This window comes from Protomyctophum parallelum (genome assembly GCF_964188405.1).
Source record: "Protomyctophum parallelum genome assembly, chromosome: 3".
Taxonomy (NCBI): domain Eukaryota; kingdom Metazoa; phylum Chordata; class Actinopteri; order Myctophiformes; family Myctophidae; genus Protomyctophum; species Protomyctophum parallelum.
Window position 1 is genome coordinate 25,476,601 of NC_139698.1, and position 26,439 is coordinate 25,503,039.

Sequence of the window (26,439 nt, forward strand, 5' to 3'; positions counted from 1 at the left end):
AATAAGCAATCTGATTAGTCTAGTTGAAACTAAAACTGACTGATCGCAGATTAAAAGTAATTCATTATGATAGTGGAATTATCATTACTTGTCAAATGTTCGTCTTGAAGGGCCAATGGCACTTATTGCCCCCCCCCACACAAGCCCTTATTAGCCCAATGTTATGTTTTGACAGATAGGCCTATACCTGCCTCAAAGCCCAGCAAAGAGTGAAGAGACAAGCAAGCCACACCTCAACATAAGCCTCTTCTGACCACACAGTGTGATTGTTTACTCTTTTGGGTGTTGAAAAACATAGGAAACTATTTTGGCGAACTTCACATTGAAATAATTATATATTGTACAGTAACAATTAAAGTCTCTTTAATGTTTATGTTGTACTATTAATACAACACAATCTAAAAGAAAGGGATTTAAAATAATTTCTGCCTATACTTCCGGTCCAGGACTTGTCCCAGTTGGTTGTCCCCTGCATTCTCAATAGAAGTCTATGTAGAAGAGCCACCATTGGACTGGCCCCATGAAGTGAACGCAGTTTGCATAAACTCTGTCTATATCTAAGGCTCTGGGCTACAGTACATAGGTGAAATTTGTCCTCTGCATTTTACCCATCCTGTTAACTTATTGATCTATTATTTTCAAATAGACGCGAGTAGGGTTAAAGTGGTTAAGTTCCCAGAATGTCAAAGCCAAGTCTTTATAACTGCAAACTGAAATATCAAAACTCTGCACTGTGCTGCCAACTGTTGTTTTTTCTATCTGGATTTGTTTTAAGTGGTACCCTAGGCATTTATTGTAATATGTATACACAAGACTTTACCTTTCTTGTTGCTCTGCTGTGGGCGACAAGGTATGCAAGTAGTAAAGTAGACAAGAAAAATACATTTCAAACCACCCTCAGTCATAGCCTGGATAAAATGACATGACAAATAGGTATTGTACAAATTAAAAACAAAGTCTGCATTTGTTGCCAAGTAGCAGGCAACAGGCAAAATCAAGCAAACAAAAGCAGAACCAGAAACAATTAAAACAACATTTATATTTATTTACAAAATAGACAGACTGCAAAGAAAGGCAGATTACTTTACACAATGACATATTTAAAAGACTTAAGATTAAAGTGGCAGGATTCTGTACACATTGTGGTGTAGTGCCATGCATAGCATTTGCATCATCTGTTCTCCTTGTCCAGAGAGACAGCCAGGGTTCTGCGGTCCAACTGTCCAAGCCTCTGTCTGTCTGGGGTAGACACCTTCACTTTCATCTAGAAGGTGAGAGGGGGAAGAGTGTGTGAGGTGGGGAAACACATCAACTTAATTGGGTTCATTTATTTTAGCCAGTCATTCATAAAGAGCAGCCTTGAGATACATTTCAGAAGAGTGGGATCATTTTATTTCTATTCACATATAAGCATGCATACCTGGGATGACTGCTCCCTGGGAGAGTTAGTTGCTTTAAGAATCTGCAGCGGGGATCGGCCTTCACCCAGTGCATTACCTGAAGGAGGAAGAAGGATCATTTTCATTTAGGATGAACACCAGACAGTTTAGCCAGAGGTTGGGGAATGAAGATCAAGTGTATTATAAGGGCACAGGGATTTTACCTATGAGCATTTGCCAATGCTTTTCAATGGGAATAGAGCAGTTTGTTGCCATTCGCAGATTTTGAAAAAACACAAAATAAAACTCTGCTCCCATTGAAAATAAGTAGAAATTAAACGTTTTGTTACAGATTGAAAAACCAAAGCCACAAACACGAAACTTCCTGCACGCACCTTTCTCCTTGGGTTTAGTGGACTGTCCCCTGTTGTCATTGAACACATTCTTCACAGCCACCCTGACAGCGAGAGGCGAGGAACCTCCCTTGCTTCTCCCTGCTTGCACTCCTCGGGCTCTCTGCCCTGTAGCACCAAAGCCCTTCCCCAGCCACTGTGGTTTGAACACGACCTGGCTGGGGCTCTTTGAGCTGAGGTTGGGGCAACGGAGACCCATACAGGACTGTACCTCTTGAGGGCTTGGGGTGGGGCCAACAACAGCTGGAGGCTTCAGGGTAGTAGTCTGGGGCTCAAGGGCAGTGGGCATAGCTTGGGCCTCAGGGGTAATTTGGGGCTCAAGGGCAGCAGGGGTAACTTGGGCCTCGGGGACAATTTGGGGCTGAGGGGTAGCATGTGTAACTTGGGGCTCAAGGGCAGTAGGAATAGCTTGGGCCTCAGGGACAATTGGCTCAGGCATAGCAGGTGTAATTTGGGGCTCAAGGGCAGCAGGGGTAACTTGGGCCTCAGGGACAATTGGCTCAGGGGTAGCAGGTGTAATTTGGGGCTCAAGGGCAGCAGGGGTAACTTGGGCCTCAGGGACAATTGGCTCAGGGGTAGCAGGTGTAATTTGGGGCTCAAGGGCAGCAGGGGTAACTTGGGCCTCAGGGACAATTGGCTCAGGGGTAGCAGGTGTAATTTGGGGCTCAAGGGCAGCAGGGGTAGCTTGGGGCTCAAGGGCAGCAGGGGTAGTTTGGGATTCAAGGGCAACGGAAGTGTGGGGCTCAAGGGCAGCAGGGGTAGTTTGGGGTTCAAGGGCAACGGAGGTGTGGGGCTCAAGATCAGCTGGGGTAGTAAGAAGCATGAGGGGCTCTGGTACAGTGTCTGACTCTTCTGTTTCGATGGAGGAAGACACCCGTGCCTCTTCAAGCTGCTCAGAAGAGACTGAAACTTCTGTCACTGTAAACACATCAAGCTGGGCAGGAGACTGGGGAGATGCAGGCTCATGGGTGACAGAGGCAAGGGCGTAGGCGTGGTCAGGTCCTACCCTTGAATTCTCCACCGCAGCCACCGGAGATGGACTGTCACAGTGCACCTCAGCAAATATGTGTGATGAAGCTGCCCCTTCATGGCAAGTTATCAGGCTCATACTCAGCCTCTTGTGGACGGGTGACTCTCTGGCCTCTTCCGCCTCCTCCAGGGTCTGGTCAGCATCAACCTCTATTTGGAGGTCCTCAAGCAGCACAAAAGGACTCATGTCACCTGTGCTGAGAGGAGGAGTCTTGACTGGTGTGCTCAGGAGGTTAGCATGCTGGGCCATAGTGCCAAAGTCCTGGGGGGGCAGGCAAGCCAGGAGGGGCTCCATGGAACCCAGCTCCCCAGGCACAGCGATGGGTTTTTCCTCCTCTACATTGAGATTGGATGGTTTAGAGAACCTGCCAGGAGGTGCAACGGACACGCTGGCCGCCTCGTTGTAAAAAAGGACGCCGAGTCGACGAGCAAAGGAGCCAACTGTCACTGCAAGATAAGAGTTGAGATGTCACAATCTGTACTAAATGCTTTAGTGCCACATGGCAAAAGCTCTACAAACAGTACATGTCAGTAGAAACTGTATTTCTACAAAGTTTTCCACTAGGCTATAATTATACCTCGCATTTCATCTCTCACAGGCGTACGGGTAATTCCAATTGTAGGCGACCTACAATCTTCTGAAGGGAGAGCACATCCATTCGTCACCACTTTTGAAGTTTCAGAAGCTGCAGCAACCTAAATAAAGCACAGGCCAAAATACTTTATACACACAATTGTAATAATTAAATTTCAAAAGTATCAGACAGCAATAAGACAACTTCAAAGAGTAAAAGAAAAGGAGATATTAATTTTGTTAAAATAACGGTTAATTTAATAGCTCTATATTCTCATAGGAGTGTTTGTTCAGGAGTCTCCATTTCTCCTTACTTTAGAAAACAGAAATAAGCCTTTCAGGTCGGGATACCCATTTTATCCAATCGGGAGAGAGATACTTGCAGAGTACAGATTGCACAGTTGCGCACATGAAATTGGAAGTGGCTGACAGTTTTGTTTATTGAAGAGCTGGAGAGACATAGAGACCCCCATTACTGAACAAACAAACACCCCATTAACAATGAATGATTAGTATTACTTCAGAATATATAGTTTAACATCATCGTTTTAAACTAAAAAAAATCAAATGCAATATGATGAATATTATGAATATTAATTTAAACATCTCAGGGCTTGACAATACCCACCGGTATTAATCAATCCCCTCCCGGAGCGAAGCAGTGTCGTTGGCAACCTAGCTTGATAATATGAATTACATTTATAGCAACAAGAAAAGTAAAAATGTACCTGAATGGGTGTACGGTCAATGTCCGTTGAAGGAGAGCGTGGATCAATCAACTGAGCGAGTCGCTCATTTTTTATGCGCTGTACTGCTGGGTCTGCTTTTGGCGTGGAAGACACGGCCAGCGTGCTGCTCTCTCTGGACAGATTGGATCCCATGGTGGATTTAACAAGTTACCTAGTGCAAAATATGGATGAAAAGTCAGCCCCGTCGACGTTCAGTTAACAACGAAGCATCTTGAATGCTAACCGTTAGCAAACGCTTCGGGCTAAAGCAGTAAAGCTGCTCTCCTGCAGAAAAGTTGGTAGCCTACGACGTTAACATTTAATGGGATGCAACCACTTTTGCGTTGAATAGATTTTCCTCGATGTTTTGATTCATTGGAATTTTTATTTCAAAGTATGGCATGCAGAATGGGTTTATTTCAAACGAAAGCACAAGTCAATACAAAAACTGTTAAAATACTTGTGGACGAACCATATTATGATAAAGCATTACACTTGTTTACAACAGGGTCCACCATTTAGCAAAATACTTCTTACCTTAAACACGTTGAAAACGGGTTGTCTTTTGTGTATTCGCCCTCGGAGTCAGAAAAACGTAGACGACAACTGGCTGAAGTTATGCTACTGCCTCACACAAGAAGAACACAGACAGACAGACACACACAAGCAGCAGTCGGAGCACAACTAGATTTAAAAGGCAACTCTTGTGCATGTTATTTTCAAACCAGCCAGTCAGCGTACTCCTGAGAATTCCAGTTACCCACCTCCCAGCGCTGATTGGTTTACAACATTCAGGAAGTGAGAGGGAGGGACATATGTAAATGAAATGTAAATGCTAACGTTTGAAAGCGTTTGGGTTTGAAACAAAACAGCCTTCTGTTGTTTATCACATTATGAAATGCAATGTTGAAAACCATGTGAGCATAATACATAATAGTGGGAGTGGAGCACTTCTATCACACACAAAATTAGACATTTGTCAGTGTACCTGTGATAACATGAAAAATATAAAACATGACCAATTAAAGTATCAATAAATAAAATACATAGCATGGATGGTGCCTGCTCCTTTTGCAGCTTGAATGGCCCTCCTAAAGGCCTCACCGTGGGCCTGTTGTTGGGCTGGGGACACAGGCTGGGGTGCCATTTTGCCAACCCATACAACTTATTCATAAACTTTGTTCTGACATGTAAGGGTGCATTTCTATTCAAGTGAGCTGTACCAATTTGGTGTTTGAAAATTAAAAAAAACAAGACATGTGGAATCAGAGCTTTATTGCTGAATATTATATTAAACATTACAATTAGGTTAACTAGTTTTGAAAAAAGTAATAGTGCAATAATTATGTTACAATACACAATATGGCAGATAGAATTAATTTACAATAAAAGCAAATTGTCTTACAACGAGAAGCATTGAAAAAAGTAAAAGAGCAGAGGAGCCTGGAAATGAGACAATTACATGGTGTTATGGTCTATGTCCCAAACTGGATCCCTGCTGGTTCTCAGTCCATCATGCCGACTATTAAAGGACCACTTCACCACTTTTCAACCTATCTTCATATAATAGGTCCTCAGTAATAATCATGATAAAATGGCACAATTATTTTCTACTCAGTCTGTGTCTCATCTCATAGGAGGGCTGTGGGCAGTTCAGAAACCTGTCCACCAGTGACATCATCGATAGGGAATCCAAGCTAATAGAAACTGCAGGCTTTCTAGTCCTGAAAAGTTGCAATGTGAAAACAGAAGCCATCGATCTCACGATAATAAAAATCTAAACATAAAAACTGGTGAACTGGTTTCTGAACTGCCCACAGCCCTTCTATGAGACACAGACTGAGTAGAAAATAATTTGCCATTTTATCATTATTAGTGAGGACCTATTATATGAAGATAGGTTGAAAAGTGGTGAAGTCTTCCTTGCAACCATTATTGGGAGCAGAAAAGAAAGACAAACAAGCATAGCAGACAGTTCAGCCCTTCCAACTGGTGGATACAGTATCATGTAGTGTGAACCTGGCCCAGCCTTAATCCCACTAACGTTTTAGAACACCATTTATAAAATGAAGAGTTTCATTAACACGCATATCTGGCATTGATTGGAACAATGCGACAACTGTGGTTACAACAGTCATGCTAGTAGCGTGACTATGGTATATTCAAAGATATAGGCTAGCTGACTTAAAGACCTGTGCATGCAAAATATGCATTTTAGAGGTAAATATCCACTGTATGATTTAAATTGGCTACTGATTAACCTTTTTGTATGGTTGGGATATCTACCAATTTGGAATGAAACCCTTCAATTGTAAGCACAGTGGTAATATCGTACCTTGAAAAATCTACTGTATGTGTGTAAAGTTCAAAATGGTACTTACCAGCCATCAGTAACAAGGACTATGAAAGCAATGAGTTCTATAACAAAACTGTCCCTTTCACAGGTTACTACATACAAGTTCAAGTCACAAGGACACTCCATCATCATCCTTCATCTTATTTTACAAAAGACTTGAAATCAATGGACGTTACCTTTCATTATGCCCATTTTGTTTTTATCAGTTCAGTGCAAGGGGAGGAAATTAGAAGAGAAACCTGCAATACTATTTTTAAATAGACTGGTAATATGTTTGTGTGTACAGCCATCACAGTGAGACTTGAGCTCAGTTTATTACATTGTCATACGACCGCGTTGCTTGCCGAACATAACTGATTTCCAACCTTGCGTTTTGTTACTTTTGGTAACATTGGTTATACAAGAAAGTATAAATTAACCATTACTGCTGGTGGCGTCTCTCCAGAAAATAATACTCTCGTATTGTATGCGAGTCACTTAAGGGGCATTTCACCAGAAAACACTTGATTTAGTCTGGGCATAACTCTAGACTAGAGTGTAGAGAAAACCTTACTAGGAGAATAAAGTCAGATGAAGTCTGAGAGAAGATATGGTTAAGATGGTGAACTGCCCCGTCACTGTATGTCAGTATGAGTCCATGATACAGTCTATTTGGTGATTAATTAACACCGGGTACACTTACAGGCATGCTAATCTTATATTAAACCCATTAAGGCAGACTATAGCTAGCAATTATCGAGTACACCCGTTAGCCTGATCATATCGTCACAAAAGGTAGGTCAGAATTGGGCCGGGCTTAACCTGGTTAACAGACCAAAGATCTTTCCCATTTTTCTCTAACCCAGCTACAGTATCACACGTGAACAAAGGCTATGGAGGGAAGTTGACCTTTAGTCAAAGTATTACCTTTACCTGATTATTGACGGTAACTGGAATATTGTATGCACGTGAAGAGACCCAGTGAGAGTACACGATCCATTCCCTTTTGTGTACTGGATGATTCAGTGTCCTACTCACTCAGTACACCTCCCTCCCTTGTTGTCCTCTCCGCCAGCTCCATCCACTCCGAGACACCTTGTACAGCATCTCTCTACAACTCTATCCCCGTTCCTCCCGTCCTCCTCACTGACTCACTTCTCCTCCACCTCAGCCAAACACTTTGTTCCTGACAGAAAGCACTCGCATGTTATCAGCCCTCTCCCGGTCCCGTCCTCAGCTGTGCCCGTTCTTCAATCGGACCCGCCCTCCACCTCCCTCTGGCAGAAGTGAGCCAGCAGCGTGTCCAGGTCACGGTGGTCGGCGGCCGTGTACAGAGAGCTCTCGCCCATCATGCTCAGCGCCATGCGCAGGGTGGACCAGATGTTGTCCGACATCATGGTCGCCGCGGCCCCTCCGGGTCCACGAGCTGCGCCGTCCCCCGAAGCCTGCCGCTGGAGGGACAAGGCCTCGAGGAAATGCTCCACGGCCTCCCTGCAGAGCGCGGGGAGGAGAAGGCAGGATGAGCAGGGGATGGGGAATTACATTTGTGTGATGGACAAATTTCAGTTTGAACCTGCTGGATGATTCAGATAACAGGCAGTCACATTCATTTTGGAACCAAAACAAAAACAGGACCAGGAATATGTGTCATGAAAATTTGCTCAGTGACATGATGACAATGCATTTATTTGTATACTTGAAAATGTACTCTGTGAGATGATGACAATGCATTTATTAGTATACTTGAAACCACTATAATCTGGCTGATTTTAGCGGTTATCCTCTTCACAAAACAAACACTTTAACACGTCTCCCTCACCTGTGTGCTCCTAGGTTGACACAGCTGATTCCTAGGTTGTATCGACTGCGGACAAACCCTGGCTGCAGTTCTAATGCTGTCCTGTAGGCGGCTACTGCCTCCTCCGAGCGGCTCCCATTGGCCAATGTGGCACCCAGCTTATTCCACAGAAGGTAGTCCTGACAGCGAAAGGGACGAGACATGGAAAATCACTACATCAAAAATTGACAGCTTATGATGTGCACAGGGAAAATTTGACACAGATGTAGCAAGTTAGTACAGAGCTGCACAGCAATAATCCCATAAAGTGTGGCCAGTGAGTGCCATTACAACTTTTATATTAAGAAAGAAATGTAATTTACTGTACAATTTAGGCATTTAGAAGACCGAGGTAAGGTAAACTCTTTTTCTCACTTATTCATGCCTATGTACTGTATATGCATGTATATTGTATACAAATGAAAGATGTTTTTTGTCAGTACATAGTAGTCAGTAACACTGTAGAAATGCTGTAATAGTTCTGAGGATATTCCATTTTGCTGCCAACAATAGTATTTGGCTATTCCCCTTAACTACTTTGTTCTGGTACACATAAACACAGAATGCAGAATGGCAATGGTATTATTAATTCTGGGTGAGATCTAAGTACTGGAATATGGTGGAAGTACTGCCCAAGGAAGAGGAACATTGAGGCTTTACAGATCGGTTTACATTCTGTGTCTGAAACGTGTGTTGTGATTGGTAAAAAAAAAAGAGACCAAAGTCCAACCTGTGGCGTGACAGAGAGGGCAGCGGTGAAACAGTCCACGGCCTTGTCATACTCTCCGCTCAGGTTGAAGAGGACCCCCAAGCCACATTGAAGCTGTGGGTCCACCCGGGCCGGATCAGCATTAGCCGCACCCAAGAACAGAGACTGGACCTCAGTAAACAATGACCTGAGGAAGAACGAGAGAGAGGGATGAAGAGCTGCAATCTGTACGTTTCATGTCCTATCCAGGATTTTAACTCTTGTCAATCAATACTACCACCTCCAATACAGAAGGCCTTCTTGGTCATGGGAGACTGTATTAACACACTGTACCATACAGATGGGTTCAAATGTTTTATTCAGTTCTGGATTCCAGCTTTAAAAACATTTTTGGATGATGGAGTCAGCAATGTTTGTAAAGTTGAGCATGAATTACAATTTCAACACAAATTGGGCTTTTCCCAATTCTTTACCCAACATTCTACCAATATCCCAAACGTATTTGCGTAGCATTATTTTTTGTAATTATTATCTAGAATTTGTAGAATACCTCTTTGTTAATGAATCTATTGTATCTTGTCTGTTTCTAAAGAAGATTTCAGAGCACACACCAATAGGCTTGTTTGAATAACGAACATTATAGTGGTGTTCAGAGCGAAAAACAGATAATTGCAAATACAGTTACAGAAGTAATTGTGTTTAGCTCAGAGGATGAGGACCATAGAATCTGTTCGCTCGGACAACACTAAAACAAATGTGCACTTCTGTTACAGGTATAAAGTTATGGAATTCACAAAACCAGGAGTTGAAGAGTTGTACAACAGTGTTTCAGTTTAAGAAAGTGTTTAAAAAGGAAAAAAATATGAATTATGAATTAGAAGGTTAGATTTTTTTTTCTTTTGTTCCCTCAGATTTGCTTTGTTTTGTTTGTTCTCTTGTTGAGCTCTATGTTCTTCTTGTCTTTGTTTGTTTTCTCTCTTTTTTTATTTGATGTAATCATGGTGATGTAAAACGAATGGTTGGTAGCAGCATCAATTAGATGTTTACGTTTATCAATAAGATGTATCTTCTTCCTGCTCCTTTTCTTTTCCGTTATGGAATATGTAAAAAGTAAAAAGTATATAATCATGTTAAACCATAACTGAAATGAAATAAATAAATATGAAATGAAATGATGAAATGAAATTCTACCACCATGAAATGAAAGGCATTTTGTCTCCCCTCTTCTATTGTACTCACTCTGGAAGCAGCGATCCAAATCTTTCCCTCTCCTTCTCTCTGGCACCGTCCTTCTCCCTTTCACGTTCGCTCTGCTCCAGAACGGGGCGGTATTTGGGATTGTGCCTCAGCCAGTCACGGAGAGTCTCACAGGCCTGCCTGTGCAGTGATTCATTGGTGAAGCTGACAGCCAGCGCCATCAGAGCAGTCAAGTTGTCATTCTGCAGTTCTATACATCTAACGGAGGAAGAGAGACAATAAAAATACGAGCATACTCGGACACCCACTTCACTGTATTTTACCATACAATATATTGTGTGGTGAAATTGCTGTATTCATTAACCTATGTTTAGGATTAGCCACATGGGTAAACTCTCTTGATAGATTCTAGATCACTGATTTTCAAAGTGGGGGGGCAATGCACCCAGGGGGACACCAGGGGGCAGCAATTGCAAAGGAGGGGATAATGAAGGGGTGAAAAGAAAATAATATTGAATTTAAATTCAAGTTCACATAATTAGATTATTGTGCCAGTTTAACCACTTTCAACCTGGAACCCCTACATTGTTTACCAGTAGCATTTTTTAAATATCTTAAAATTTGTCAAAAACAACAAAAATAGCAGCTCTCCACACAATGCATCATGATCATGCGATGCATTGTGAGCTTTGAGATTGATTTTTTTTCCTTTTTTTCCTCAAAGCCATTTAAACTTTTAAAAACGTTTTAGCAATTCTGCGTCCATACCTTCGGAGGGCACTGATGGCAGCAAATTCTTGCTCATTCTCTGCTTGACAGGTTCCCAGATATTGCCATGCCTGAAATCCAATAGAAAGAGAGAAACGACAGCATACAATTCATTGTTCTGAGACATGCCATAAAATATGAAGCAAACAAAGAGAAAGCACTCAACCATTTTTAAAGCAGCCATCAACCCAATAAATGCCATTCTTACTACTATCGGAGATAGTTCACCGATAAATCTGTCGGCTTAAAGCTATCGGAAACGTAATTTTCATTTCAACCTTTATTTAGTTCTCGGATAACACACTGAGGGCTGGGACCCTCTTTTTCAGTGGTGCCGAGATTACAACACATCAACAATGTACAGTTACAATGTAACATAACATAAAACAAGAAAACAACAAGAAAACAAAACATAGATAAATAGAGTAAAATATTATTAATATGCGTGGAGTTTGACGTGACCTTTTATCCTATGCAAAGAGAGGAGAGCATACATGTAGCATAGCATGAAGTAAACCAAAGCGCCTCACCAGCTGGTTTTCTGGTTCTTTCTGTACGGCACTTTCAAAGAGCCTCACGGCACCAGGGATGTCCCCGGCCTCCATCCTTTTAAGGCCCTCCGCCAGGGGATCTTGGTGGGACAGGTAAGGGTTGTCCTCTTCAAATTGGTACCCCTGGAACAAATACAAGAGAGACCATGGAGCTGATGTTTTCATTTAGGCTGTTTTAAATTGGTCTATTATAGCCACTACTTGAATATACAAAGCCTGGTTTAGTTCATTTCAGATTCCATTACATGTCTTTTAATTATTATAAAATGACTGGAGCTGTGGTTTTAGGGTGCTACACAGGCGTTCCATGCATGGTCAGCGGGTAAGCACATGATGACAAGACATGCAGTGTTGAGGTACTTTCAACAAATTGGTTAAACAGTGGAGGCCACAGTGGAGGCCACATCATCTGGCCACATTAGGCCAGATGAAGTTGGTTTACCACAGCATTGTACTGTAAGTGCAAGGGAGAGCCATTTGCCACAATTTACTATGGTACCCAAATATTTCACTGAATGAAGGAAGACAACAGAAACGTGCCTTTGCTATAAACAAAATACAAATAAATCTTAAAACAATACACATGACTGATCAGAATATTCAATACATATCCATCTGTTTGGCAGTGAGGAACTGAGCATACCTTGTCATAGGAAGTGGTGAGTAGCTGGTCAAAGTCAGACAGCCAGGGGTGACTCTCCGCATCTCTCTTGGCCATCTCCTCCCATTCCTGCTGTAGCTTCTCCCAGAAGTCCACATCACTCTGGATCAAACACACACATGTCACTTTGATCATATAATATAACCCAAATCACTTCCAATATTCTTTTTAAATCTAGGTCGATCTTTATAAATACTTTACCTGCAAGTAGAAAAGTGTGGTAAGGGGAAGGACATACACAGTAAATACATACATACAGACAGGCAGATTTTTGTTATTTATACACTGTAGTAGAGATGAACAGGAAACGGGGGGAGAGAGATGACGAGAGACATGCAGCAAAGACCGTACAACGGGACTCGAACCCGCAGTGTGCCGTCAGGCTAATTATAATAATAACCAATAACTAGGTTCCCGGACTGCATGGCTGACAAACCCTGTTCTAGATGGCTTGTACAAAGTAAACATACCATAGCTAAATCATGAATGCAATTAAAACTGAATCTAATCTAAGCTTTGTTTGAATTTGCAACTTTGGGTTTTAGTCTCACCTCCACTGCAGCTTTGGCCTGTTGGAAGTCAGGTCCTGAAGCGGCAAACTCGTCTACCCAGGCCTCAGCTGACACCTCGGACACCTTGACGGGAACAATAGAGAGCTGCACTATTATGGCTAAAGAAAATTACATACTCGTTATTTGCTTACGAATCAGCTATTCTTAAATGTAATTATTCTCAGTGATTTATGCAACAAAATTATTCTTTTGGCAGGATTTGGTTGTTTCCCGTTTTTGGCAGTGTGCATTTATGAGAAACAAAACCCTACAAAATATATATATAAAAATAAAAAATAAACTATTAAAACTGCAATTATACAGTGTTACTGGTGTCCAGTATGAGTCAACAGCATAGTAGGCCGAGTTTCAGAATGGAAAACAAGCAAAGAAATAGATGGAAAATGGATGGAAGGGAAGACAATATAAAAGAAAAGAGAAGCCAAACAAACAGAGATCCACACCCTTTCACATGAAAGAAATATCCCATTAATACCTTAACATCTTTACTCCACATTTATTATCATTACTTTTAAAATAATATGTAAAATAACTGTATCAGCAAACTTCACAGCAGCTTACTGCATCTCCCTATAGTTTTATATAGAAAATACTACCACCCATATTGAAAGTACTGGGCACTAGAGGTTACACTAGTACTAACTAAGCTGTAATTAGAAGCCATAACAAAACCCTGCGCTTACAATTGTGAACCCAACATCGAGTTTGAATGCCACGTCCCTTGGCACTGCCATGGAACTGCCACAAGGCCGAGTATGGCACCGTGACACCAGTGGTGGTCATACCTGCCCGAAGACTTTGGCCCACCACTCGGCCTGTTTGGCCTTAGTATTTTCAATGGTTGCGCACCTCTGCTGGCTTTCCAAGAGAAGACTCCCTCCCCCAGTCTCCTCCAGGAACTAGGAGGGTTAAGCGGGATGGGGTGGGTGGGCAGGCAGCAGAGGAGCAAGGGGGCAATGTTTTAAGGAAGAGAGTGGAGTGAATGGTTCGTTGGAAGGGGAATTAGGACAGAGTAGTTGCAATCGGGAGTAGATGGATGGCAGGTGTTAATCGAGGGAACGGGAAGCCAAGAGTTCAAAGGCAAACGGAAAGCGGAGGGAGATTAGATGTCTCAGTTAGAGGACAGCACTAGGTGCACAAAGAGCCACAGCTATGAACAGACTCAGCAGAAACAGTATAGGGAGTTTTCACAATTTATTGAAAGGATAGCTCTGTTTTTGGCATGTAACATCTCATCTTTTGAGGGAGTCCTAAATGGAAAAAAATGTAGATTAGGTGATTCATCCTGACCATAGTTATGTCATGAGGAATCAAGGAGGCATATGAAATATTATGAAAATATAGAAGGACCAGATTTCCTATTCACAAGAATCCATTCCTCACTGGATCATCTCTGTCTGCAATGTGCAGCTGTAAGGAAGGTCATATTACAAGCTAGCGGTTGCTTTTGTGGTCATATTACCCAGCATCAGACACTGGGGCAGTGAGTCACTATAGGCGTACATTAGTGGCATCGGTGGTGGGAAAGTGAAACCAGATTGAATCCACAGCAGTGAATTACCATTTGCAGCCACCCCATGCGCAGTGGTGGTAAGTGGTTAGTACCATTCCAAATCACTGGGATGTTGTAATCCATTTCTGTGGTCTTTACTTGTCATATTGATTCATGCACATGTTTAATTCATTGTGAGATTTTGTTATTATGTTTATATTATTTCATAAATGTCTTGCTTACTTTACTTACAGTTTTTGAACATTGTTTACAAAAATGTTTTGCAATTGCTTTTCTTATAGGGACACCCTATTTTATTTAGGTATTTCCAGAGTTCTCAAGACACAGAAGTCGCTGCAAAGTGATATGTCAAGAGTTTTCCCTGCTGTCCACAATACAATGACAGGATTCAGGTAAGATATCAATAAAGTTGCCATTTAATATAGTTTCTCTGTTGCGTCATGTCTTTCCAAATGTATAATATCTGTTCTAGTTGTCATAGCTATCATTTAACTTACCGGTATTATTATTAAGAATAGAGGCTATGCGCATGCTTAAAGTGAATGGCACATCAAGTGGCAAAGCAACATACAAAGTGAGTTTAACATTGTTTAATGCAATAAGATAGGACTTCTCTGTTTGGATGCATGGGTTGTCAAGGTCAGAAAGTAGTTTTTTGCCACTCAGTAGGCATTTCTGCATAGTTTCTCCATACCGGTATGTTAATTTACTCATATCTTCCTTGCAGATGTCACTTAAACCCTACATACTTTATTGACCGTTGTCCTTCAGGGGTCTGTACTTGGTCCCCTCCCTTTTTCTCAAATCTCTTCACGGGAAATAGCTGATCTACAAGCTTACCGCTTTGTGACGCATTGTGAGCTTGTATATCAGCTATTTTCAGTAAATGTTCGCCTATTTTTGCCAAATGTTCGCCTATTTTTGCAGAATGTTCGCCTAATATGACATGCTCAGAATATAGGGCACTAGGGTTCACGTGGTTAAATGGCTTGCCGCCCATGCTTGTTGGGAAGGTGTCTCGTACCTGGCTGAGGTTGGACACCCAGTTCTGAGCCTCCGTGGCCTGAGCTTTATCTGTGAGCTGTTTGTCTGCTCTGTTTTCCACTGTCACACTGCCCTCGCCAATCTGCCTAATGAACCGCAGGAACTACACAACAGCGGAGGGGGGAAAAACAAACCGGACAAAACAAACAAAAGAATAATGACAATAACATAATGGCCATTACTATCACCAGCGTGAATTCAGTTCGTGTCCAAGGATAGGCATGGCTGAGGCATGGTAACGCCCGCCTGCCTGTGATTGGTCTGCTGACACTGCCCGTCTTGACTGTCATCAGAGACGCGAAGTTACTGTAACAATACGCTACAGGAGTGACAGCTTGGCACGCGCAAAATAATGCAGCCTTGTAAGTTGTAACTAACTTGTACGTTTTATTTTTGTAGAAGAGGCAAACTAATATTGTTTATGCCGTTTGCTTTGATTGAATAACACGTATGTTGTACTATGATTTGATTTGGGTGTGTTCTAAATAAAGTGTTAGTGTTGATTATCGTGTATTAATCTAATTATAGTAAACTAATACTATTACACTAAAATGGATAAAGATGAAGGGAAAATAGATATTTTTATAGTACAATAATGTTTCAAGTTTACACAATCAACACAAACACACCCAAATCAAATCATATTATGGCGTGCATGTTCAACTATTCCATCAAAGCAAACGGCATAAACAATATTAGTTTGCCTCCATTTCCCACCACGGAGTAACCTTGCATCAGACTATCCAGCAGGACAGTCAAGACAGGCAGTGTCAGTAGGCCAATCACAGGCAGGCGGGGCGTCACCATGACTATGCTCGGACACAAACGGAATTCACGCCTATCACCAGGGGACATTTACGCTGAGGTCATTAACACAAACACATACACTAAAGTACACAAAGTTAATAAGGTAGCGAGGCGCGTCTCTGATGTGTAATGGATATCAAATTACCAAAGAGGATTGCCAGAGATAGAAACCTCAAGGAAACTATAATATAATATGAACATTAAAATACACTCTCACAGCACTCCTCAAAGCAGACAAGACTGGGGGGGGGGTGGGTATGGTGATAAATTAAGTAAACAAAAATTAAGAATGGTACAACACATTGATACGTAAGAGGGAGTTGGCTACACACAAAACACACAGCTCACCTCAGTGTTCTGTAACTTGGGGTCATCAACCTTTGACACAAGTTCATTGGCCGTTTGCTTTAACTCGTCTCCTGGCTGATACTCTTTAGTCCTATCAGATCAACAGAAGACAGAGTTATTCATAAACCAAGTCATATAAGGATGCCACCAGACAGAAATACGTCTCTTCTGTTGCAGTGGAGGAGTTGGACACTCCTTCACAGAAAGAAGCTCTTACTGTGGTGCTAAATACCCAAAACATATACTTCAAAATACATCCAAACATGTATGGTAGCACGCAGCATACATATATTTTGGCCATCAAACAAGACCTGGTAACTCAACTCAACTTCTATTTATAAAGCACATTTACAATGACTGAAGCCAACCAAAGTGCTATACAACATAGCAAGAGAACAACAGTAACACAGCAAAATACACAACACATTGAAAACAGAAGTTACAAGAAGTTAAAAATACAGACAGCCGAAAACAGTGAGGTGAGATCTATGGCCCTACAGTGTCAGTTTCAGGTGCGCTCAAAGGCAGGTGAAAATAAATATGTCTTCAGAAAGTATTTGAAAGTGTGGACTGGGATGCTCGAATGTTACAGAGCTTCAGGCAGCCGCAGCAAAGGCTTGATTACCTCTGGTCTTCATCCTGGTCGTGGGCACAATATATTTAAAAAGAAAAATCACACCCGTGTGAAGTGCTCTTATCATCGTACATCATCATACATCATCTCATTCCGGCCAGAATCTGCGTCCTCACCTTCATCGCCCCTCAAAAATAGATGCCTCATTGGCCGCTGCAGTTCGTTGGAGCCATGTGTGTGTCGCCGGGAGGGTTGAACAATTTACACTCTGGGGTGGAAGTGTGCCGGAAGACGCCATGCTGCCACATAGGGTGACTACTGGCCAATCACAGCACATCTTTTCCGGATCCGAACATCCACTCTGTGACGCACACGGAAGCTTGGCACCGCTTCCGCTCATGCTTCCGCTGTGCTTCCGCTATGCTTCGCAAGGAATCTTGGGAAAGCTTTGCCCCCTCTCCAGAACACACGCCCCAGAGCCGGAAGAGGCGTCTACCTTTATATGTCTAAGGTGGGCACAACCAGCAGCACCTGGTCGGCCGACCAGGCCGACCTCTGGGTGGAGTGTAGTCCTAGGACTAAGGAAATAGGGGGCAAGCCCATTTCTACTTTTCTAGCTTTCAAAACAAACATTAAAAGCTTCAAATGGATTCTAAAGCGGACCGGAAGCCGACGAAGCGAGGCCAGAATGGGAGCAATGTGATCCAGCTTCTTTTTGCCAGTGAGGAGGCAGGCAGTGGCGTTCTGGAGGAGCTGCAAAAGCCTGAGCAGCAGTAAGATTTCAGCCTATTCGGCCTTTATCACTGCATGCATGCAGTAGTAGTGTCATGTTATGTACAGTATATAGGACAACGTATAGTGGATGAATCACATGTGACTTCTCTTCTAAAGAAGGAGCTGATACAACCGATTAATCTTAAACAGGTTCTAAGATAACCATTAAGTGCACCATTATGCAAGTGAATACTTCATTGCACCACAATCTGTGCTTTCAGTGGGAATGAAATGTCACAACCTTGAAAAACAATTAATAAAAAAAAATACATTTGAGCGTCAGCATTTCAAGCACTTGCATTCATTTCCTATTCATCGAGTATCATGATGGAGCTCCTCTGTGGCTGTGTGACCGGCGGTGACTAGCGCTGTCAGATAAGACCGTCGCGTCTGCAGACACCGAGCAGCGTCTCAACAAAAGCATCAATTCAACGGGAGCATACTTAAGGTCTCAGAGCTTTTTTTCTGGCAGTGCATGCGCCATCGCTATTCTTCTCTTCCTTTCAGTCCTCTCCTCTGCACCCACACGTATGGCCTTCTCTCTCTTTGCAGTTGGACCAGATAAAAGATTCTGCTTCATATTCCTTGGTATGTTCCCTTGACTCCCACTCTGTGATTATACTGGATGGACTTGTTTTGTTTTAGTTTGCGTTCACTTTTTTATTTATTTTATTTTATTTCATGGTGTGTTTATGCATTTTTCTTCCACATCAAATCTCTCAGTCGACTGCAAAACGGTGAAGAGTATGGGCAAAGCAAAAGCAAAAGCCTCTTTCACCTCAGACGGAAGGAATTTGGCATAATGGGGCCCAAGGAGATCCTATGGACCTTCGACAGAGACACAGCAGAGATCATCCGATAATGCATCACCACTTGGCATATGAACTGCACTGCCCTCATCTGCAGAGGGTCATGCAGACGGCCCTAGACTAGAGCATCAGATTATTAGATTATTAAAGAGACAGCCACCCCAAACATGGACCATTTCAGCTGCTACTGTGTCTGGTAAACTGCAATGTAGCCTCAAGGCCTGGACTAGGACCAGCAGGCTCCAGGGAGGATTTCTCCACCAGGCAAACACAAATTTATGGAGGTTTATGGATGATGGACACTAAAATATGTGTGCTTGTCTGTCTGCCTGTTACATGCACAAGAGAAAGAGAGAACCAATGCACACAGCACCATACCCATTAGCTCTCATATGGCATTAAGGTACAGAATGTTGAATCTCACCACTCATGGTCCTTTTCTCCCAGGTCACCCAGCCACAGCTTCTCCTCCGATTGCTCCAGATACTCTTCTGCCCAGCGGCCAGGATCTAAGAACACAGAAGGACACCCACGTATCCCACCTCGTCAAAAAGCTGGGGCCAACCGATACGTGTGGAGCACTTATCTTATACCATCACATTTCCATTCCAAAATGGAATGAAAAATGTATGCCGTCTTTAAACCATGGCCTTACTATTTAAAGTGAACGTGCAATCTACCCCCAGGGGATAGGTCGCGCTTAAAATAAATTATATTAAAATGACTTACTGTGTGTGTGCGCACATGTGTGTGCATGTGTGTGTGTGTGTGTGTGTGTGAGTGAGTGAGAAAGAGAATCTGGGAAAAAGGTGAAAACTGTGAACAGAAAGAGATGATAGCCTCATCTCCGTATGCAACCCAAAGCTACCTGCAGCCTCAGCGATAAACTCTCTTGTCCAGTCTGCGTCGGCTGTGTCACCGAGCCCGGTCACACCCGTAGAGGAGGCAGAGTCAGCACCTGACAGGAACTCAGCCGACCAGTCCCCAGACAGAGCCAACGCTGCCACACCTGGAGCTGTTAGTTAGATAGAATGAGACAACGGTGATGATGCGCCAACATTAATTAGTACTGTCACGATTAACAATTTACAAATTAAAAAATTGACATAATAGCAGAAACAGTTGATCTACAAGCTTACGACACGCGTTATAAACTTTTAGATCTGCCATTTCTGCTATTGAAAATGTATGGACATTTTTCTACTTGGAAACAATTCATGATTATGCAAAAGAATAATTGCGATTATGTAATAACTGTGACATAATTGTCAAGCCTAAACTTTCAGAATAACACACAATGTTCATCCTATGGCTTAGATTGAGTGATTGATTTGCTTTGTTGATTATGAAAGAACATATGCCATAATAACATACATCTGACATACATCTGACCAATACATCTGACATACATCTGACCAACCATCAGCTTAAATAACAATCAGAGCTGAGGAGGGTAAAGTCCCAATCGGTGATGAATCCCCACCTTCAAAAATAAAACAAATTCCAGTGCAGAAATGTTTTTATTCCCTCACTCAGCTCTTGACAGAAGAACTAGCACTACAGGCTGGAGTCGCAGGTTCGATTCCTGAGCCCATTGACCTTTGTTGGGTGTCACTTCGTCTCTCTCTCCCTGTTTCCAGTCTATCTAAACTGTACTATCCAAATTAAGACAAAGAAGATCCCAAAATATCTAAATAAAAAAAGCTCCCCCCTTCAAAAAACAAAAAAGTCTGGGACGGTTCCTTTGACTTTGTCAGCATAGTAATTATAATAGATAATGAATGGATTGTGCCGGATGCTATGCTGGTTGGATGGATACATCCCCATCTTGAAGCTAACAAATGACAACTCTGATTCAATACCAAGCAGTTTGTGTTAGTCAGACTAGTATTTAGGGGATGTAAATGCTTTGTTTATGTTGGTAATAATGTTGGTAAAACATTACCAAACAAGACCTACAGTATATTTTGATTTATGATGGGGTTAGAAAGTATATAACATATGTTCCATCTCAAATCAACCTCTTTGGAACAGGAACCAGCTAGCTTCAGACTGGGGGAGAAATAGTTGGAGGAAATGTATGGAAAGGAAGGAATGATGAATGAGGAAAGAGAAACCACACCAGGTTTTACATCCCCAGGCAGTACAGTAAAACAGTGGTTCCCAATGACTCATTTGCCCAAGTACCCCCATTAGAAAATATATGCCAGGGACCCCCATAAGAGAAAATTTGTTTTAGGCTCCAGCAGTGATTCTCAATCCGTTTAATTTCAAGGACCCCCCAGTTTGACATGCATTAGTCTACGGACCCCCATTTAATGGCATTTCTATCTCTGGGACCCCCAATTTATATTGTAAAATCAATTGTTAATTTAACTCTGAGAGTGTACAAATGGAACCAAATGGACCCGAACGGGTCCATATGGTTCCAAAATATAATTTAGGTCCCCGGACCCCACTTTGGGAACCACTGCAGTAAAATACATAAGTGGTCGAAGTGTCCTTGGTCAAAACTCTGAACCCCACTTTGCCTCCAGTGGTTGCCACATTGGTGTGTGAATGTGGGAAGTTGGCGTCGACTGTTCGCCGCTTCACCTCCCAATGTATGAATGAATGGACCACTGTAAAGCGCTTCGAGTAAGCACGTAGTGCATAGAAAAGCGCTATAAAATGCAATCCATTATTATTATTATTATTATTATAAGTGAACCTCTCTGTGGAGCCTGTCTGTAGTTCTGCTGGTCGATCTGCTGCATCTCCTCCAAGAGCTGGCCCATATCAAAGGTGTGTGGGGGCCGTGGAGGGGCCTGCAGGAACTCATTCACCAACTGAAAAGATTGATTGATTGATTGATAGATTGATGAATTTATTAAGAGATTGGAGAATTACAGTACATTTCAAGCACAACTCAATACAAAACTGTTAACTGTGGACGACACCATAAAGCATTACACTTGTTTACTATAGGGTCCACCAAGTTCAATTCATCATAACAATTAGAGACGTACAAATATACTCTTCTATATAGCCAAAAACAGGAAATCATCATAGAGGAGGTAAAAAGGGGGGGGGGAAACATGTACAGTGACTGTCAGTGAGGGGAAAAAGGGGTGGTTGGGGGATTCAGGTTTTAAGGGGGCCAGTTTCGAATTGTAGCCGTCCCTAGGTGCCCTTTGAGAGTGGTTTTGAAGGAGTCAAGGGATTCACATTTCTTAATGACTGTTGGTAGGGCGTTCCACATTTTGGTGGCATAGGAGCGAAATTAATTTAGTCCCTTGTTTGTGCCGAATCTGGGTTGAACATGGTTTGTTGAAATCCCTCTGGTGTTGTGGGTGTGGACTTCGTTTACATTAAGGAAGTATTTAGACAGGTACATGCTACATGGGTATCTTGGTGGTGTATCGAATCTTGTGGACCAGACCCATTGCAAGATGCTGTACTCTACAACGCAAACTGGCCATGGAACGAGCTGGATGGATATTGGTGGTGGAGCACATCTCTTTGTAGCGGTAGTAGTAGTCACACTTTTGTGATTCCACAGAAATAGATTCCATCGTCGAACTGAATACATTGTCACAAAGAAAAGACCAACATCAATCGAACACAGACTGCAATGAACACTGACCTCTTCTTCAGTTGCTATTTCAATGGATGTGGGGGCAATCTTAAGGAAAAGAGAGGACAAAAGGTAAAGTTAGGACCAGACAATCTTTGTAAATTTGTTATCAAAGAGCAAATTTCATAGATTAACACTAGTTATCAGACAGTGTTAATCTGTGTGACATAAAAATATTTGGTAGCCGTCTATAACTTCTGTGGTACATGTCAAAACTTGGGGGTCTGTGGGCTAATAAGTGTACATGTTGCATGCATTTTGCCATGCAGGCTACTTTCATGTTATAGTGCCGTTTTTATTTTAAACCCCAAAAAAACACTAATATATTATACAATTTAAAATGAACGGTAATTAACAATTCAAATATTTTGGGGGTGACCTGCCATGACCTAGCCTGGGCACCATTTCATTTCGGTATATGATCCGGGCGGGAGCGGATGATATGGTTACGTCATGTTGTAGTATTGTTTTGTAGTCCCAAGAAGTCGACAGACAGGAGCAACAGGCGGCGGCAACTTCCTTTTCCCTCTCAATAAAAGCTACAGGCTACGAGAGCTTTTATTGAGAGGGAAAAGGAAGTTGCCGCTGCCTGTTGTTCCTGTCTGTCGACTACAAAACAATAGTACAACATGACGTAACCATATCATCCGCTCCGCTCCGGATCATACAGACTTTTGAAACAGAGACCAGGCACCATGCAAGGTGGTGGAAAGCCTGGTGAGGCGAGGTTAGCCATGACCTGAGGGCAAGTAGAACATGACAGGCAAGTGCCTCTGGGACCTTAGTGTCACTGTCAACCCCTGCATTCCATATTATGTTAATTTTTACATTCCAATGACTTACTGTGGGTGTGGACCGGTGCCTCCATGCCCCTCCCTCCTGGGTCATGTGACCGGTCAACTTCATGAGGGGATTGGCTCCCCCACATTCTGCCTCCACCAACTCCCGCATCGCCATGGCAACACCAGGAAGAGGCAAACCCCAATCAGGCCACCTTTACAGCTGAGGAGGAAATGGACAAAGGCTTTAGTCTTTTAACATTGTTTTGGCAGAAAAATACTTAAAACATATCTACAGCTCAAAATATTTTAAGGATATCATTGGTGTAGTCATGAATGAATTAGCACCAAGACATTCATATTGGTCAGTGGTCACAGTCCGAGATAGCAGTATGTACCACTGAAAAGGAAAGCAATTCAACAACAGCCCTGCAGATAACATGTCCATCACTTGGTTCCGAAGTGGGAGGTGGAAACGCAAACCTGAACTCGACTGCAGACACAGTAATCTCTGCACCGACGACTACAGTTTGTTAAGAGTTTGGCAAATCACATGCTCTCAAGAAAAGGTTTTATGTCTACAAACTCTACTGAGTCTACTCCCTTGAAAAGAAAACCAAAACACCACCACTAGAGAATGTTTATCACTTCTCAGTCGCTGACATAAACAAAGTCAACCAGGGCCATATCATATTCAGAGCTGTAGAATGCTGTGCTGAGAGATAGGTGGTCTATTTAAGGATCAGGCAGGCCAAGCAAAGCAAACTCTCCCTTGCAGTGCCATAACCTATTATGCCCCTCTGTGACATGTCACAGACACAACCAACTTCAAGCTTCATGTGTTGTGTGTGTGTTCCTCACCATTTCCAAGCTTAGGAATTAGAATTAGAAAACTAGAATTAGGATCTGATATCAATTGGTTCAGGAGTTTGTATCCGTGTGGTCTCGATAAACACAGGGCAGGACCTTAGACACAGTAAACTAGGGGTACAAAAATGTATCGAACTAACAGATTTAATCGATTCAAAACAAATATCGATAATCACGAATTTAATAGAATAATAGATTAATAAGCTATCCCTATTTTGGGCATGTTATTATAGGCAAAATATTTCAAAATGTAAAAAGAAAAAGAAAAAAAATTCCAGATCTACAAGCTCGCAACGCATTGCAATGCAAAGCTTTGTGAGGGCTTTGGCAATGTAAACGTATGGCAATCTAAACGTATGTTTTCTCATGCCAATAAAGGCCTTTGAATTGAATTGAATTGAATTGTGAGGGTGTGTGTGCTTTGCTAATTCCAGTATTTTTTGCATCATTGTGCCACAAAAAAAGAAATCCAGCTTAATTGGTTAATCGATTCATCGATATAGAAAATGTTTAAAATATATATTTTTTAAACCAGCTTCTCAATTCATCAAAAAGGGTAATCAAGAATTAATCACTAAGAAAATAATCTATAGTTGCAGCCTTTACGGTACACAATCATGCAGTACTGTATGACACTACACACACACACACACACACACACACACACACACACAGTTATTATCTGTAATGTCCAACAACACACAAATAAATAATGTATAATGTAAACGAATAATGCAGAGTTTGGCACTTCCCTTATTAGTTGAATTACTTCACTCACCCTGGTGGTTTTATAGCAGTTGATCAACTCAATGAGAGGTGGTTAATAAACAAACACTTCTGTTCACAGCCGACCTTCAGTGTAAACTGTATCTAGGACAGCAGACACAATAACAGCTCTGCCTCGCCAGACCCTCTCTGTGCAGGAAAGTGATGACATTTTCCATAAAGCAGAAACCTAAGCCCCTGTCATTAACAGCACTCACTGTACAGTGTACACGCTTGGATGCAATAGACTAAAATACAAAAAAATCACTCCAGTCAATTATGTGCTGAGGTGTTACATTTTACAGGTAGTCTGTCGGTCTGTTTTTCTTTCACACTCTTTGTCTTAGGGAAGGTCTGTAGATTTAGAGATTTGCTTTTTTCATTGCCACTAATAGCTGCTGTATATGATTATAGGGACGCACAACGAGGATTAGACAAAGATATCATATGAATACACACTACTGCAATTATTGTAGACACTTGGTCACTTACTGTACGCCTCAACCTATCCATCACACTGCGTGTGTGTGTGTGTGTGTGTGTGTGTGTGTGTGTGTGTGTGTGTGTGTGTGTGTGTGTGTGTGTGTGTGTGTGTGTTTTCATTTTGTCTGTCCAACATCCTAAGTCCATTCATAGTCAACAAAATCAACCATACACCAATTAAGACAATCATTCATTCATCAACATCATCAATAGGCATGCCTATTAAAGCGTACCTATACTTGTCGGGCTCTACCTGACAGACAGACGAGGGGACAATCATAATATGGGGACAAGAAAAAAGACTGAACATAACATAAACATACAGACAGCTATATTTGCTTTGCCCCAGGTCTGGAAAACTACAAACAACGTTAGCGTTGCTGCAAGTGTGGTCCTGTGGACAGGTTGTGGACATTGTTAAACAACTTACGCCTATGTTATAGGTAATAACATTATATACTGTTAAACTTCACAGGCTAGCAAAGTAAAATGGAAGCGAATTAACATGAGACACGACAAAGGTGCGCTAGACAGTGATCAGCAGCAGCCTGTTTTGGGTTTGTAGAGATAGCTAACCGTTAGCTAGCTACTGCATTCTTCTATGTGTATATGGTAGCAGAAGCATGATGTTCATCTTGCCACCTACCTCTCCTGGGGGTCTTCTCCTCTTCTTTGTGTCTGGTTTAATGATCGTGTTATTAAGAGGCAAAGTTGTCGCGGCCGCCAACTTCCAAGAAAAAGCACACTTAAGTTCTAAGCTACCTCCCTGTGTATTTTATTAGCAGCGTGTCCCTTTATTTACCTCCTTCCCCCATGACCCACTAAAAACCACCGAACACTCGTTCTAAAGCGTACAATGGGTTTCCTATTCTCAGACCCGGTTTACGCAGGAAATGCACGCTGTTGCATTTGTGCCGTGTTATACCTAAATCAGTGACATATCGAATACTGATTCCAGAGGTCTCCGTTTTTCGACATCGCCTGCTTGGCAGGTTTGATTGATTGATTGATTGATTGATTGATTGAAATATTTATTAACAGTTTGCAGAATTACAGTACATTTCAAGCACAATTCAATACAAAGAATGTTAACTGTGAGTGGACGACCCAATAAAGCAAAAGAAACAACAACTTGAACTTGGTGACAATTAAGTTTTCCAATAAAACCAGGTTTCAAAAGCCATGCTTATTGGTTTCTGACAAATTAATCTATTACTATAACATAACAATTTAGTCTAAAGCCAATTGATTATGATGGGATACAGTGCAAAGCATCTTCTTTTATCTATATCGATCACGCAAAC

The 26,439-nt window shown here is 42.0% G+C and overlaps 2 protein-coding genes across 5 annotated transcripts; both read right to left on the reverse strand.

The window, feature by feature from the left end:
* Positions 1 to 1,024: 1,024 nt before the first annotated feature.
* On the reverse strand, positions 1,025 to 4,788 carry cdca3 (cell division cycle associated 3). Of its 3 annotated transcripts, none has more exons than XM_083760541.1 (7): positions 4,661 to 4,788; positions 4,124 to 4,295; positions 3,400 to 3,517; positions 2,530 to 3,268; positions 1,775 to 2,382; positions 1,421 to 1,497; positions 1,025 to 1,264 (listed from the first exon to the last, which is right to left on the reverse strand). In XM_083760541.1, exons 2-7 carry the CDS (start codon positions 4,274 to 4,276, stop codon positions 1,172 to 1,174), a joined length of 1,788 nt encoding a protein of 595 aa, XP_083616667.1. In that variant the 5' UTR covers positions 4,277 to 4,295; positions 4,661 to 4,788; the 3' UTR covers positions 1,025 to 1,171. The 3 variants fall into 3 exon arrangements, with proteins under 3 accessions (XP_083616667.1, XP_083616668.1, XP_083616666.1); XM_083760542.1 differs by having other exon boundaries at positions 1,775 to 2,057; positions 2,271 to 3,268; XM_083760540.1 differs by having other exon boundaries at positions 1,775 to 3,268.
* A 595-nt stretch (positions 4,789 to 5,383) lies between these two features.
* pex5 (peroxisomal biogenesis factor 5) lies at positions 5,384 to 25,947 on the reverse strand. Of its 2 annotated transcripts, XM_083761069.1 has the most exons (16): positions 25,782 to 25,947; positions 23,082 to 23,240; positions 22,248 to 22,286; positions 21,333 to 21,450; positions 19,491 to 19,637; positions 19,047 to 19,131; positions 16,466 to 16,556; positions 15,291 to 15,413; positions 12,733 to 12,816; positions 12,164 to 12,283; positions 11,500 to 11,643; positions 10,970 to 11,040; positions 10,244 to 10,459; positions 9,026 to 9,191; positions 8,278 to 8,435; positions 5,384 to 7,949 (listed from the first exon to the last, which is right to left on the reverse strand). In XM_083761069.1, exons 2-16 carry the CDS (start codon positions 23,193 to 23,195, stop codon positions 7,709 to 7,711), a joined length of 1,917 nt encoding a protein of 638 aa, XP_083617195.1. In that variant the 5' UTR covers positions 23,196 to 23,240; positions 25,782 to 25,947; the 3' UTR covers positions 5,384 to 7,708. The 2 variants fall into 2 exon arrangements, with proteins under 2 accessions (XP_083617195.1, XP_083617196.1); XM_083761070.1 differs by lacking the exon at positions 15,291 to 15,413.
* Between the last annotated feature and the right edge of the window lie 492 nt (positions 25,948 to 26,439).

Coding starts and splice junctions, on each gene's coding strand:
- cdca3 (XM_083760540.1), bottom strand. CDS start 4,276: ATGGGATCCAATCTGTCCAGAGAGAGCAGCACGCTGGCCGTGTCTTCC. Junction 3,518..4,123: donor TTGACCGTACACCCATTCAG/GTACATTTTTAC, acceptor TGCTTTATTTAG/GTTGCTGCAGCTTCTGAAAC. Junction 1,498..1,774: donor CACTAAACCCAAGGAGAAAG/GTGCGTGCAGGA, acceptor TTCCTCCTTCAG/GTAATGCACTGGGTGAAGGC.
- pex5 (XM_083761069.1), bottom strand. CDS start 23,195: ATGGCGATGCGGGAGTTGGTGGAGGCAGAATGTGGGGGAGCCAATCCC. Junction 19,132..19,490: donor GTTTATCGCTGAGGCTGCAG/GTAGCTTTGGGT, acceptor CTGTGTTCTTAG/ATCCTGGCCGCTGGGCAGAA. Junction 16,557..19,046: donor GGAGAAAAGGACCATGAGTG/GTGAGATTCAAC, acceptor TTGATCTGATAG/GACTAAAGAGTATCAGCCAG.